Source organism: Hesperophylax consimilis, chromosome 25 (assembly GCF_061612785.1).
Source record: "Hesperophylax consimilis isolate HC1 chromosome 25, BYU_Hcon_1.0, whole genome shotgun sequence".
NCBI classification, from domain to species: domain Eukaryota; kingdom Metazoa; phylum Arthropoda; class Insecta; order Trichoptera; family Limnephilidae; genus Hesperophylax; species Hesperophylax consimilis.
Genome location: NC_142860.1, coordinates 7,574,284 through 7,590,731, shown reverse-complemented (window position 1 = coordinate 7,590,731; position 16,448 = coordinate 7,574,284). Strand labels below are relative to the sequence as shown.

Below are 16,448 nucleotides of genomic sequence, written 5' to 3'. Positions count from 1 at the left end.
ACTTTTCCCGAGGAGAAGGACCTTTCTCTCGCGCTGTTAGTTGCGTAGATTTATTGTTGGTGATGTGTAGCGACTGTGTTGGCGAATTACTCCCCATCACAACCCTGTCCAAGATGACTTGGTCACAAAAACCGACACGAGAAAGAGAGCCGACAAGGAGAGTGCATCTTTTCCACCTGCTGAAAGCGTAGGGCAAGCATTACATAATGTGATGTAAATTGAATGAAATCCATAGTATTTTATTCGCGTAGCGAAATCGATAAAATCTCAGGAATATAAAATTATTTTAATTAATTTGTCGGAAACCCTTTAAATAAAATGGTTTTAAAGCAGAATAGGCTTTTGTACAACCGTCTATAAAAACAACATTGCTTGCAATTTTATATTATATACAACACTTTAACGCATTAATATCAAGTAAAACACTCAATTTTTTGCACCTCTATTAAAAAAAGATGTTGTCAGCTTTGTGATTTTTTCATAATAATTAGTAAACAATAAGAATAAACTAAATATATTGGTTAACGGTTCTCAAACGTAACAGGGTTGCTGAAACTATTTTACACATGAAACTATGCCAAACATGTTAAATATATGGATGTAGAGAAATTCACCGCAAGCTGTAGCAGAAGACTAAAAATATCCACGAAGATCGGCTTATGAATAGAACTGCAAAAATCCTAGATATTATTCATAGCGTTATTAGTTTTAACAATATGGTACCTAGTAAAAAGAATAAGTAGGTAGGTACCTAATATAACAGAAGTATCACGTTTTTATCCACAGAAAAACAATTACTAACAAAACTACATCTCAAAAGAAACTTAATGGTCCTTGTATAATCCATCACATGAATTTTTTTCTTCTCGGCCACTCTAAGCATTTTACAAACGGCTGGTTTAAATGTAATTTTAATTCGTTCGTAATATCTTCAATAAACTAGTCCAGATAACTTTCACCGCACGTTTTCGGCTTGTCGATTATTTATCCATGGGAATAATCGACCTTATATAATACGCAAACCTTAAATATCCATTGTATAATAAAGAAACACATGGATGGGAAACTTTAGTTGTTAAATCTCGTAGCCTTAAAGTGTGCGAAGTAAAAATACAGTAACTGACAAATTTGCGCCTATTATTTTCAACTAGAGATAACACAAGATGAGTTGGAATAACGCTGCCACCTCAAGAGATATATACAGTTCTTAAAAAGTGGAAAGTACCAATAACTATAAGAAATATATAGAGATTGAAATATGAATGAATGATTTGGAATCAAGACAAATTTTACCGAAATCATCAAAATCTAAATTTGATATTATACTGGATACCGAACACAACTAAAGACGACCGTTGGAATTCAAATATCATCTGATGACATTCTAGAATGTGAAAAATATAGAAATCTGGACAAACATGTATTGATGGGTTAGTGATCAAAAAATAACTGCCAGCTTCGGATGGGTGAGAGTCACCAAGAATCGACAAAATTGAAGATATTTGAAGGAGGCCCATTTTCAAAGCTGAGACGTTCAACTAACTCGCCCTAAACGCCATGGAAAGAAAGATGCTAGGCATATGGCCATGTTACAAACATATGGCTTAGATTCCATACCACATCACAAACATTGCAAAAAACGACTTAGCTGAAATGGATCTATATCTTGCCTATGCAAGAAAAATGAATATAGAAATGTTGCTAAAGTGGAGACCAGACAAAATTTTGGAGAGTGCTGCAAACGATTGACAAATAGAGAACTTTCTTAAAAGCAGGACGCCAGAAGGCTTATTATGAAGAAGAAGAAATAATAGCAGCTTAATAATTTATTTAAAAAAAAAAACACACAAATATGTACGACGATGACATTTGAATGATAGAACTCAAAGATTAACAAAATAAACAACATTGCAACAGAAATAATGAAACGAATAAACATGCGCCTTCTTAAAACAAATAAATCCATAAAACGTCCCAAAGAAAAGTTGGCGTTACCGGCCAGGTGGTCAATGGTCTTGTTGCATCACTGGGAAGGTGATATAAGAATCAGGTAGATAGTCCATCTGTTGGCCGATACCTGCCCACTTGCGCAAGAAGCCGTTGCTCCGTTGAGGATGCATAATCTGTATTTTGCATTAATAATTCAACATCGTGATAATGGCGGTACGATGAACAAAACTGATCTTGTTTGAAACCAAATATGTATTGTAAAGTTTCCTTTAAAATGCATAAATATAAAATTAGACATACGATCAGTGACTACTGATTCAAAATGAAATGTAAATTGACTAAAGTTGTCAGAATTTCAATGCGGGAAAAGCTGCACAATTTCTATGACAACAGAGCTAACCGTTGGAGAGTTTTGCTACTTCACACAAACAGATTCCTGTTTAATATAATATATGCAACACCAGTAGCGAGGTTGAGGGGTGCAGGGTGTATAATTTTTTTCTAAATTACATTTACCAATGGACAGGTGCTTAAAGTGTATAAGAGATATACGGTTAGGCTAAGAACCTGGGGAAATAGATGCGGCAGAATGTTCACTAAGATTCTTTAATATAATCGAACATCCAGAAGAATAAGATAATAATGATAACCTTATTTATTAAAAAGCAAAGTGGTGCGCGGCTTCACAAACTTCATTCGTATAAGCAATTTTTTTATATGATGAAGACTTACATTAATATTATAGTGAAGTGAGGGTTAGTATGGTAACAAGACGCCGAGGCTACAAAAATAATCTTTCAAAAATATAAAGTTTTTTTTGTAACACCTAAAAATATGTATATATTGTATAATATTTTATATCACTTTGTGGTAATTACGACGAAAAATAATCATTTTATCGATAATTGTAACTAGAACTGTAGTTTTTGTTAGGTATTTTATAATAATTCGTAAACCTACTGTGTGTATTATATTTTTTTTATAAAAAAAATACAATAAAAAATCTATGATTAAAAAGCAGCATTCGGTGTAATATTTACATTATTTCTCCAAAGTAGGTCACGCCACTACCAAATACAGGCATGGCGATATATTACATCGTTTTGCAACTAAAATAGTATTTACATGGCAGTGTTAAATAGTTGGATACGTTTTGTACAATTCAGTGATTCCTGATATAACGCAGCAGAATGGCTGAATCTCGTTGTTTGGTTATGGCTAGCGATTTATAAATATAGATAATGAATATTATAAATAATACTTTAAAAGAAATAGCTGTAAAATTAGCATAGGACGGTCTTAATCAATGCTTGTCTTCATTAACATAATCTACCGTTGTGGCTTAACGCTCTGGCTAGGAGAGTTGCGCATATGAGTTCGAGTTGGTTTCGCCGGCGTTGAACGAGAATCTACTAAACGTCCCGCCGCTCTGCTGACCTCTGCCAAGGTCAAGGTCATATCTTCTTCTCTCAAGGTCGGCCGGGCCGCTGAGAGAAGAACCTTGGGTTTGGTACTGAGGATGGACTAGGTGATTCTGATAAAGAGGCTGCTGTTGGAAATGCTCTTGATTTTGGTATTGCGGTTGGTTCTGTAGCAACTGGGGAACTGTTTGCTGAGCTATGTACTGATGTTGCAACACTTGCTGTTGTGGTACTATTTGCTGTTGATTTTGCAGCAATTGATTTTGTTGTTGTACTCCTTGGTATTGGTTCTGTTGTGGGACTACTTGGTACTGGTTTTGTTGTGCCACTTGCTGACTTTGAAGCAGTTGTGTTTGTTGTTGTTGGTAGTGCTGTGGAGCTATTTGCTGTTGTTGTTGAAACTGCTGAGGAGCTAATTGCTGTTGCTGTTGATATTGCTGGGGTGTTATTTGCTGTTGTTGATGATATTGCTGCTGTGTTTGTTGTTGATTCTGTGGCTGCTGTACGTATTGGAATTGTTGGGGGTATTGGTTATAAAACGCCCTTCCTTCTTGTGGCGGTTCGTGATTAACATAGATCTCTTGCGAGGGTTGAATCAAAGATTTCTCAGCCCTATGGTTACTCTTATCAATTCTTCCAGTCTGTCTGTCGTAGTTATTGTAGTCGCTGCCGAAGAGCTGTTGCGCTTGAGGAGGTTGAAAGTCATCAGCTCTTCTGTGGATGAGAGAGGGAGCTACTGGGTACACTAGTTGAAAGTTGGCGTCGTTCACGTTGAGAGGAGCTTGGAACCTTCCAGAACTCGGCTCCAGGCTCGCGACTGCGCTATTTATGAATCTAGTAGGAGGCCTGTAGGTGGTCGCCTTGAGGTTTCCTTGGTTCTGGTACTTTGAGGAGGAACTGGTTCGGCCGGCCGTGGAAGTGGAGGAAAGGAGTTCCTGGTTTCTTTTCTGTAACAACAGAAAAACGGATGCTCTTCAGAGATGGTAGTGAAATAAGGTAAAGCGGGATGCAGAGAGCTTGGGATAACTGGGAGAAGTCGTTGCGATCGAACCACAACAAGAAAGGAATAAACCTACCAACTTGGGCAATTCCAAACAACACAAATATCACCTGATTAAAGCCAAATGTAGAGCGTCATGCCAAATTCATAACAAGAGATTCAAACCATACCATTTTTAATCATATGCATGACCATAAGGCCAACTACAGAAGACTAAGTTAGGATTTTTTAATTATGTTTTATGTGATAAACCATCTGCCCGGAGCAAGTGGAACTATAGCATTACAACTTATGAAAGGCTTGTCAGGCTGAAAGAAATGCGGTAGGGGAAAGAGAAAGAAAATGAGAAGTTTTGTAAGATCTAAAGCTATTTCAAGAAACGCTTCAATGATGATTTTAAGTCTCACGCCAGGGTGATTGAATTTAAACATCTGGAACCAGACGCAAATTCAATAGATATTATTTTATTTTTACTACAGAAATTAGAGAAAAATGATATCCTACTTTGGGTTTCGAACAAGTAAATTTTATCCGAAGCAAGAAAGCTTACCACTATCTCATGGAGATCGTCCAAGCGTTAAGCCATAAACTACACGATAAACTTAAGAGAAATAATGTTAGTTCATACGTTTATCGTAGTACATAGAATAATGTTCCAGTGTCCGTATTGTAACTAATAAAGCCATTATACCAGCTTGGCCTTAATTATTACATTTCAAAATTGCATCTCCTAATTGTGTAGACCGCAGCCTCCGCTATTAAAACCAGACAAAGCAAACTAATATAAAAGATCACGTAATTTTTATGAAGGGGCCTCTTTTTTTAATCATATTAAACGAAAGTAAATTGAATCACAGAAGTGTGGGTTTTCCAGCCAATTCATTTAAAATCTCAATTGTCTAAGTATCGTTAACAACGTTAATTCCTATACTTAAAGACTCTGTATTATGTGGACTTATCTCTCTATGTTATTCTTCATACAATTCGGTATTACGTGATCGCCGATCACTTTCGACTCAAACATTGGCATCTTGAACCGGTTTTGTAACAAAAAACCAGACGCAAAATTGCTTGACATTAAATCCAAATGATGCAAGAAGATTGTAAAAAGAGACAGATTTTATAATAAAAGGAACTTTATCTGAATATTCTTCTTGGAATCAAGGTCTTTGAATTTTTCTTTTTTATTGTGAGCTAACTATATTTGCTACCGTAGGTAAGCAATCTCCATGATTTTATGATTAATATTAAAACTAAAAAAAATTTGGTCTAATATATCAAACTACGTGTTTTTTTTTATTTAAGGGTTTACTTTAATTGTGAATGCAAAGTTTACCATTCTGTAAGTTCCCATTCTTTCGTGGTTTCCAATTGGCTCATAAATTTGTCTCACTTTTTCGGTTCATCATAATGGCACGACATCCCAAAGTAGAAATTGGCCTCCTCCACTTCGATTCTGCGTCTGAAATCTGCTGGTTCGAGGGCAAAGAAGTCAATTGTGAAGAGCGGTCACATTATTGAACGAGATTCCTCGGAGAAGATATAAAGAATGCGGACCTTGTGCAGACATTATGAAAATCTAATGGAACAAGGGTAGAAAAATTGAAAATCCTCCCCACAGAAATGTACTAATTTATTTATTTACTAACGCCCTTTTTACGAGCTTTTACATAGGAATGGTAAAAAATATACAGCGTTATGGAACTGCCTCAGTAACAATTTTTTGTATTAATTTAGTTATAAATTGAAAATGGCCTCGCATAATTATTTCGCTCCGTTAATATTCTGGACAATGAGGAATACAAATTATATTTAATCGCAGAATTTAAGCACTGAAATAAATCCCGATTTCTAATATTACGTAGTAGTAACCAAAAGCTTGCCAATACAAGGAATTCTGGAATATCAAATGTGTCATTTATAATTTTGAATAGAAATACAAAGTCAGTGAAATCCTTCTTTCCGACAATTTAAGCATATTCATATAATTTTAAAATGAGTACAATTTAAACCTTTGGAAACGTTATAATTTATGTTGTATTTATCATTTTATATACAATAGCTTGTACATGAATATTTTAAACTTGGCTACAAACGGGAGAGTTGTATTCAAGTTGATTTCCAACAATGGCATAATGTAATCATTTTGCTTTATATTAGCAGTCCAATGGCATTCTACAAATAAATTTAAAGTGCGTTAATCTCTCGTATATCAAAGATAAAATTGCAATTTTTTGCAAAATTTTGGCTAAAAAACTAATGTATTGAGGATTCCGTATTATGCACAGAAGTGTCATTCAGATATCCATTCAATTATTACAACAGCTGAGCAAATAAATATGCATCTATCAAGGTAATCTGATCTTTAATTTTTGATACCGCATTAGGATTTCAAAAAAGTGGTTTACTTTCGTAGACACTAATAGTCACTAAAAAGGGTTATCATTGTTGACCGTAGCGCCTCATGACCGTCTTTCCACTTTTTAGGCTCTCGTCTGAATGTGACTTTTCGAACACCAATGACCAATAATTTCAAATATACGAGTATAAAAGGCCCAAGCAGTCGAACTTATGTTTTAGCCTTTTAGTTTTATGTAATTTTGACATGTTTTTATGCACGTAATTAATCTAAATCACATTTTTTTCGATTCGAAACAAACTTAAACTGAAATTTAATCCTTTAGATGAATAATAATCAATATTAGAGTCACGTGGGGTAACCGTACGCGGAGTGTAAGTGTTCGCAGTGATGTTTCCGACAAGATTGTGCCTGTTAAGCGCCCGCGCGTTCCTTAAATCAGTAGCGTTCTGGATCGCGCCGAAGCAGGACATGTGTACAGTGGATGCTGATTTGTCAATAAAAACTGGTAGGTAAATTACTTTTTTTCGTGCTTTTCTTAAATTTTTCATCTCCGTTACCGATGTGTGCTATTGTGTAACCAGCTGTGTCAGAGCGACGTGGTCTATGATAATTTTTGGTGAAATATTGTTAGTTAGACGGGTGCAAAGTGATAATTCTAATAAAGATAACCACTAATCTGATTTTTAAATTGTATTGAATTTTGGTGTGATGGGGTAAGTGTGCTGGGGTAAGCGTTCGCAGTTGGACGATTGCGAACACTTACCCCATAGATAAAATTGACTTTATAGCATAATATTTCAACTCTCGTTATTTTTTTACATTGAAATATGCCGCGTGTGTACGTGAGAAAGCACCCGGAGAGATCAGTTTGCACTCAAGAGCAGATTGAAACTGCAAAAAGGCTTATGAAAGAGGGGAAGAGTCAGCGGGCTGCTGCAGATATTGTTGGGATCAGTGAAGCCACTCTGCGTAAACGCCGCAGTAAAACTGCGTGCAGTTGTCATTTTTTCGTGAAACTATTGATCTAATAATTATTCATTTATTTTCAGGCTGAAATCGTTGATTAAAAAAACTGACGAAATGTTCTATGGCCTGACTGCAGACAATGAGAAAATTCGTTTACGAGTATGCTGAAATCAACAAGATCAATCAATACCAAGTTGTCTCAATTTTCAATAAAGCCTTCAAGAAAGGTTCAACTCTGGGGAATGCTGTATCAGGTTTTAACGTAAGCGGAATACATCCTTTAGACAGTGAATTCTTCACCAAAACTGATTTTGCAGCTGTTTCTGTTACTGATATGTTCGAGCCCCAACCTGACGTATCTATTATCTCTCCGTTAGCTAATCAAGAGCAAAGTGACATAGGATCGATAATTAGCACAGATATTCTGAACAACCAGATCTCTTGCTATGTCGAAATACATGCGGCACCGAGCAGCCCACAAACGCTTCTCAGACATAATAAAAATATTATTCGTCAGCTTCTTACGATCCGATTGAAGATGAAATTAAAGTTCAGGCCAGCTCTCCACCACAAGATGCAACATCAGTCCTTAACGTCCCAATATATGTTGTAATTCCTCTGCCAAAAGCAACTAATACACAAAAACGACGAAAAAATGCTTGCAAGTCTGAAATAATTACCTCAAGTCTCTATAAAAAGAAACTTCATCAGAAGCAGAGAGATGCAGATGCAAAAATGGTCCGAAAACCAATAATTAAAACCATGGAAATCGGACGATCACTTCTTTTCAAGAAAGTCGCACCACAAAGCGTAAGGCGGGAGATTCCAGCATGCATAACTGTTAACATAACAAAGAGAGCACAAAAACAGGCTTTTAAGGACTATTTTTGCCCACAATGCAAGGAGAAATATCGAGATCGACCAACAGAAGATTGGATAGAATGTATTGTGTGTAAAGCATGGTGGCATGAGAACTGCACAGACTACGATAAGGGGCAATTTAAGTGTGATAATCGCAATAGAGGGTAACTCTTCGCGGTGCGAACACTTACCCTATGGTATGCGTATACTTACCCCACACACGGGGTAAGTGTACGCAATCGACATGCATGTAAACTTTTTTATATAACTGTTTGATTTATGAACCATATGAGGTTTTTATGGTTGTTTGATGTGCCTTGAGAATCGATCATTTTAATAAACAAAAAAATTGAGTAAGATTCCTAAAGCTTTTTAATACAAAAATCCTAATGTAAAAATTGCGCACGGTTACCCCACGTGACTCTATATAGCACGACATCAAAACTGAGAACAACAGAAGTGCACGAGCAAAATAATTCTTTAATGTGTATGCGAATTTTAAAGACGTTTTTTTCTAAATTTAAACAGTATGTTATTTATTGTATGTAATGAAATGAGTAATAGAGCAATGTAATAAACAGTATAATATTTACTTATACTTAATGCAGACTTCTTTAATTTGGAGCCATTTTCTTCTTCTATCTCAATCTAAGCAGTTTCGACTAATGCATATTTCTTGGAAATCATGTACCGTGGTAATCAAGAATTTGTTGTTTTAGCAAAATCCATAATTTCACATACTGCCGTGAAATATCAAACACAAAAGAGATATGCTTGTTAATAATCCTGGAATAAGAAACAAACCACAAGAATAATTTTAATATCAGCTTCATCATTTAACAGTCTACAGATGCGGCATATATAATTGGGCAAGAAGCGACTGCGAAAATGGCGGCCACCTTTGCAAGAGCCGATATTTATGCAAGTGGATATTTAGAAAGGAGATTTTCAGGTTATTTGTGATCTCATACACATTATAATTATATTGTGCTCACAGTTCCTTACACATAGTGGAATACCAAAGATCAACGCGATATATTCCCTAGCGTTAGACGAAGTACCACCGCCCTTGCAATTTTCACTGCTATTTTTTATTATTGCGCAGTACTTTATTAGTCTACGTATGAAAAAACAAATCTGCTTACAGTAAGAAAACTGTGTGAATATAATACATCTTAAGGTGAAGCACTACCAAGTAATGAAAAATCATATCTTTTTGGTTTGCTTAGAAATATTTAGTAGAACACATCTTGGCCTTTGAAATAACGCATAATAATAACCCCGTTTCGGTTGCTGTTAGTAATGTAGTTAGTGTTGTAATTTTACTGTATAATGTGGCAAAAAAAGTTCTTTGGAAAATGATTGTAAAACATTCAAATATTTGTTCCTAAACGTCACAAAATAAAATAAAACAATTTATTTTGGCGATATTTTTTCTTGCATAAATCAAAACAGGTGTTAAGCGGTAATTTAAACCCTATCGCAGTCTACATAAGGAGTGTTATTGTTAGCGGCCCGATTCCAAATATTACACGATGTGGTGCATCGCCTTAATATGATATAATATATATATAAAAGGATTATAAACTCACACCCACAAACACAAATGACATCACAACGTCATAAAGTATTACAAACGTTTTACCAGTCAACATTATAACATGCAAACACCACACAAATGGGACGAGAAAAGCAATCCAATAGCTACTTTACAAAATCGCCTCCCAGAGTTTTTTCCTGGTTAGTAAAAGATTGAGTTTTCGTGGCATTTTTTTTCGATGATTATAAAGTAAATTTCTTTTTTTTTGCGTATTTTTTAACCTTTTTTAAAGTTCATAAATAAGAATGAAAGCTGTTTTATTTGAGATAAAGATATAAAATTGACATTTTACAATAAAAGAAGAACAATTCAATGACCCGGGGTAGACATGGCATGATCAAATTAATCAATAAAAGTCTTTATGTAAGAAGTGTATTAAGCAAAACGTTGTATGAAAGCATGTACCAAGACAGAGCTGTATGGTGGTACATTCTATCTGCCTACCCATGCTGCGAAACGAGTTGATGGTTAGTTAGTTAAAATTCGAAAAGAATTACAAAAAAAATCTCAGGCATCATCTATGGGATTTTTTTCACGACCAATTAAATCTATTTGTATTTATTATCGTCAAATAAATCTAGCGATAAACCAATAACTTGTGTTTTGTGAAAACAGTAAGTAAAAAAGCTGTTACAAAAGAAAAACTCTGTCCGAAATTCAAGGTCCACAGAATAGAGGTTATATTTTATGACAGCAAATTTTATAAGCATTATAGGGTGATAGATGAGTTAATTACTTTGTTCGAAAGAATGGAATAATTCAAATAACTTATTAGATCAATTAAGATTACAACTAAGTACTCAATTACTAAAATTATGAGAACGTTAAAGCACTATGTGACACAAAGCTAGACAGTGAAGCACGTCACGTTACCGCTCTTTACGACCCATTACAAGCCCGTATATATGGAATCATTGTGGCACAACTTCATCTGTCACGGTGCTGGAGAAGGGCAAAAAGAATTCTGCCCAAGTACGAATACCAAGTCTAAACTCAGTTGAGGAAAGGTGTCCTTGTGGATTCGATCGAGATATATAAGTCTAAACTCAGTTGAGAAAAGGTGTCCTCGGGTATTCAAGATATGTAAGGTTACGTTTCAAATTATTATCCATTGCCGCATTTTTTAACAATTTTTTTTTTACTAACGATTAACATACTTATTGTCTCTTAATTTTTCTTTCTTAAACAAAAACTACATCACATACAGTACACAGTAGGTATGAAAAAAACACTATTTTACAAATACACTCTTTTTACAAAATTAGTCAAAAACCTAACCTAACATAACAAAACATTATTTCGATCAATTAACTTTTATTTAAATACATCTATATCGTTTTCCAATAAGAGGTGTTATTTTTAATAGCTCGCTATTTCGGTAGATGTTACTTTTGAAGCTGTCATTTTTTGACATTTGACAAGTAAAAACTACGCCATTAATAAAAATGGAACGGTACACGCTTCAAAAACGCATTGAAATTATTAAAATTCACTTGAGTGAATCAAATGCAAATCATCTTGAGTGCTAAGGCCCATTTCCATCTCGGTGACTTCGTCAACAAGCAAAATTGGCTCGGAAAACTCAAGAGTTATTGTTGAAAAGCCTCTTTATTTTCAACGAGTGACTGTTTGGTGCGGTTTATGATCAGGCGGAGTCATTGGACATTACTTTTTCGAAAATGAGGCTGGAGCAACAGTTACGGTGAATGGATCGCTATCGAGAGATGATTAATGATTTTTTTATGGCCGGAATTGGATGGTACTAATTTGGACAACGTTCACTTTCAACAAGACGGCGCTACGTGCCACACAAGCAACGAAACCATTCATCTTTTACGATTGAATATCAAAATAACACCTCTTATTGAAAAACCCTGTATTTGAATTTCACCATTGTTTTCGTGAATGAATGCAAACCTTGGATGCGGAAATTAACTTACTTCCTGACATTTTATCCAACTGAAACTCAGCTTATAGACGCATTGTTGATGGCAATGATTTTTTTTAACTTTAGGTGACAATCACATGCACGCACGAGGATATATGTACACGAATTTCTCCGAAATCACATGACATTACAGCAGTTAATATACGAAATAAATGTCGGTTCTACGCGATTGGCATTTGGTGAGGTTGATAGAGTTATCGACTCCAGTTTCTGGGTAGGAAGGTTCAATCGTCAGTCATCCAAAATGCTTTTTACGTGGTGATTTTTTTCAAAAACTACATCACGTAGCACGAACATAAAAAAAGATATTTTATGTTCGTTTTTTATTATCTCTTAAAGCGCAATATTTTTAGGTTACCCAGTAGTACAAGAGCAAAATTCACGCTTAATGAATCCCAACTATTTAAAATGAGTTCAAGACGTTACCAGTAGGTACCTACTTATAACAATTACCTACCTTTAGCTATTCTCATATGCCACGGGCAGTAGGCACTGTAGTAAGTGTTGGCAGTCTAGGCACCCACTAACTGACTAACAACTGACTGCCTTCTCTTGTTATGGATAACTGTAAACTTTATTACAGTTTTTTCCTCATGTGAGCGATTTCATTATTTACACTCTGTTTACGTTTTTATCTGTTCACGACGTACAACGTAGAATCTGAAATAATGAAAGTGTCTAGTTATTGCTCTTTTAACGCGATTTGTATTAACATGATTTTGAGAACCGCGTTTTTAAGATTTTGAGCGGAAAACATAACTATTATTTTACTAATAATTAAAAAAAACAACGATAAAGGTACTTTTTTTGGTAGTTTTTTTACAATAATACATCTATTTAGAAATATCTTTTAAACCTTAAAAAAATGGTTTGACTGAGGATTGAACCTTCCTACCTAGAAAATGAGTCGACAACTCTACTAACCTCGCCAAATGCCGATCGGGCAACAATTACCATTAGTTCGTATTTTAACTGCCGTAATGTCATCCGATTCCAGAGAAATGTCCATGTAAGTTGTGTACGTGATTTCACTAAAAGTTGATATCTCTATATATATATATATATATATATATATATATATATATATATGTGTTTAACAGGGTAAATGTAATAAGAGATCTTGGAGTTCTATTAGACAGTAAGCTTATGTTTCAATCTCACGTCGAGCATATCACGTCGAAGGCTTTGAAAATGTTGAGATTTATCTTACGTCAGAAGCCACCTGGAGTACGCTTCAACAGTGTGGAACCCTCATTGTTCTACTTATACAGCACATCTAGAAAGAGTTCAGAAAAAGTTTATCAAATATGTCTCTTATCGCGTGCGAAATTATGAATACTATATCCCTATAAACCTTAAATCTCTTGAACAACGCCGTGATATCAGAGACCTATTGATGCTCTATAAGATACTTCATAACCATATTGATAGCCCATACTTACTACAAAATATTCATTTCAAATGTCCAAAAAGAGTTACTCGATCTCTGGATACGTTTATATTCCTAAAAGCAATACAAATTACCTTGAAAATGTATTTATAAGAAGAAGCTGTAGCACATTAAATAGATTATGCCCAAACATCGATTTGTTTAACACGAACCTAGCTAAATTCAGAGCATCCGTAATAAAGTGATACTGCATCTTATTTAACCAAAAAACTTTTTATTTCATTGATTTTTTTTTAAATATTTCAATTGATTAATACATTTTTGATAATTGATGTACTTTATCAGAATTGTTTGTATTAGGTTTGTTGTTATGTATTTTTCTGTTATTGTTTGTTTTGTCGTTATTTTATTGGTCAATGACATAACTACTCTGATCACTGTCATATATGCATGTATAAAGACTGTTTATAACGCTAATAAATAAAATAAAATAAAATGTTTCAGCTTGATCGTATTTCGAGAAGTGAATTAATTTCCGCTTTTAAGATTTGCATTCATTAAATCCTGAAAACAAATGTGAAATTAAAGTAGATGAATTAAATTCCAAATAAATTTTATTTGATTAGTGTTTGTTATTTCAAAATTAATTATATTATTTTGAAAAACAATACATATTGCGGCACATTTCAAAGTGGTAGATGCTTTCAATAACGTCCTGGTGAAAGACCAACATTCAGAACTGAAGCGTTGCTTGAAATGGCTTTAGCCGGGTTTGATGACCAGATCTTAACAGTCAGATATCTCATCTTCCTCTTTCTCGTATTTTTCCCCTCCTCACCTCGTTCAGCCTCATTACATACCTTAATTGTTGAGGATGCCATAATCTCACTGGCTCTAGACGGTTGAGAGCAGTTGAGACTGATATGCGGTACTTAATAGAAGTTACGTAAATTTGTTACAAACTTATATATTGTTCTAGACCGACAGATCAATCTTAGTATCAACTAAGATCTGTCGGTGTCTTGTATTTTAAATATATGCTTTTGTCTATTGTAATTCAATGCCTTTTTTGTAGATTGTTTTTGGTTAACGCTTTTGCTTAAATTTATCTTTGATTTTTATTTTTTACAGGAACCAACTGTTTATTTACACGTTTTGGGTTTCATTGCCATTGACAAGGTTATTTGCCGTTAATAACTTATTAATAATTAACTTCGCTGAAATTTATAATATTTTTTTTTAATTAAAGCTAAAATGGGTGTAGTCTTAAAATGTATTTATAAATAAATAATTTTCTACTCGAATTCGTGTCAGATTTCATGACCCCTTTTTGATATTTTTTTTACACTAAGCAATTAAAAAAATAATTATTATTGTGTTTTGAACTATTTTTACAGATTTACAACTCACAGAGGAAATAGCGTTCAAGCCTTATCTTAAGCCTTGATCTTACACTGTATTTCCCGATTTGATTGACCTTTCAAGGGTGTTCTGGCCATCGTTACAAATTATGGAGAGAGGAAAGGCAAAAGAATATTATATTAGTTTTAGTTAAAAAGGTAAATTTCTTAATTATACGGAAGATTGAAGTAGAGAGTTCAGACTTAGAAGAGATAAGGTGAAAAGTAATTAAATATTTGTATTGTTTTACAAATTTCATTCGAAAGCACTATTCCGTTTATCATGGTATGCTGTGCTAGAACATATGTTATTCCGTGTGGTGTATAGAATAAGTCGTGGTGATGACTACAGCGGAAGTTTTCAGGCATGCCTCTGCGTTCCAGGAGAAATGGGCTATATTAAAACTAAGTATTGCAAGATTTGTATAACGTCCAGTTTCTGGGATAAATGTATTCGTTGCCTCAAGTGAGTTCATATGGCGCATGATAAGGATATGAGGATAAGTTCCATGCATCCGCATGAAGAAAATACCTGAGGATTTTCTCTTCTTTTAGCATATTTTTGTATTTAGTTTGGTGCAGATTCTTTCTTATAATTTCATAGAACATGGTTTATTATTATCGTAATTAGTCAGTGAAAACCTGCAAATTACCGCAATTTAAAATATGTTTCAGGTTAGTTTCATATAATGTTTGTATGATGAGGTTTGGTTATTTAATATGATGAGAAAGGATGTGTTTGTTTGTGTATCTACCTGGGGGCTGACTCCGAGCATCTTGAGGGAGGGGGGGACGTTGGGCAGCTCGGGGATCTTGATGTGACCAAAGTCCACTGTGAAGGCTTCACACCACACGCCGAAGTGGCGGATGTCGAATATCGTCAGGTCCTAGGGAGAAAAATGCATTCATTTTATACGCCGAAGGTGCCGTTAAGGGATAGGGTCGTTTCCCGAGATTAAAAAATCCCGATTTGACCTTTTTAAGTCCCGAATTGACATTCAAAATCATTTTTTAAATATATATTCATGCAATTTGGGTTTTTTCTTTAATTTGTTGTATGGTGATATTTTGAATCTAAATTAATTCGTGAATGATAATATTATAATTTTACGTTGTAATTCTATCTGAAATGTTGGTTGGTTGGTATTTCTTACCCCAGGTAAAGTGAGTACGATGGTCTTTCTGTCGTACTTGATGAGCGGGGCTTCCTTGCCGTTCTCGTCTGGGATCCTGGTTCCTTGAGGAGAGGGCTTATCTTCTCGTCCCACCCAGAATTTGGCATCTGGAAAAAACAAGCATAATTAGTTTCAATTTACTAGAATAAATTTTGTAGGTTATACATTATACACGTCAATGTTATTTTTTATTTAATGCACTACCAAAAAAACAAAAATACCACCAATCAGAATTGAAACGTTGCTTGACCATGTTTCTTTGGCCATGATTGGTGACTAGATGCATAGCCATATACAGATACCTGAATAGCCAGGTACTTCCTCATCTCCCTCTCCCTCATCTCCTTCCCCTCCCCAATACCTTCAACCTTACAA

At 34.7% G+C, this 16,448-nt stretch overlaps 1 protein-coding gene across 1 annotated transcript in view; it reads right to left on the bottom strand.

Moving 5' to 3' along the window:
- The window catches only part of LOC149411492 (uncharacterized), a 102,068-nt gene that overhangs the window by 15,445 nt on the left and 70,175 nt on the right, over positions 1 to 16,448 (bottom strand). Inside the window, exons 5-6 of the mRNA XM_089646940.1 lie at positions 16,053 to 16,180; positions 15,654 to 15,785 (exon numbers count right to left, since the gene is read on the bottom strand). Of these exons, the coding sequence (XP_089503066.1) occupies positions 15,654 to 15,785; positions 16,053 to 16,180 (260 nt within the window). The remainder of the gene's footprint in view (positions 1 to 15,653; positions 15,786 to 16,052; positions 16,181 to 16,448) is intronic.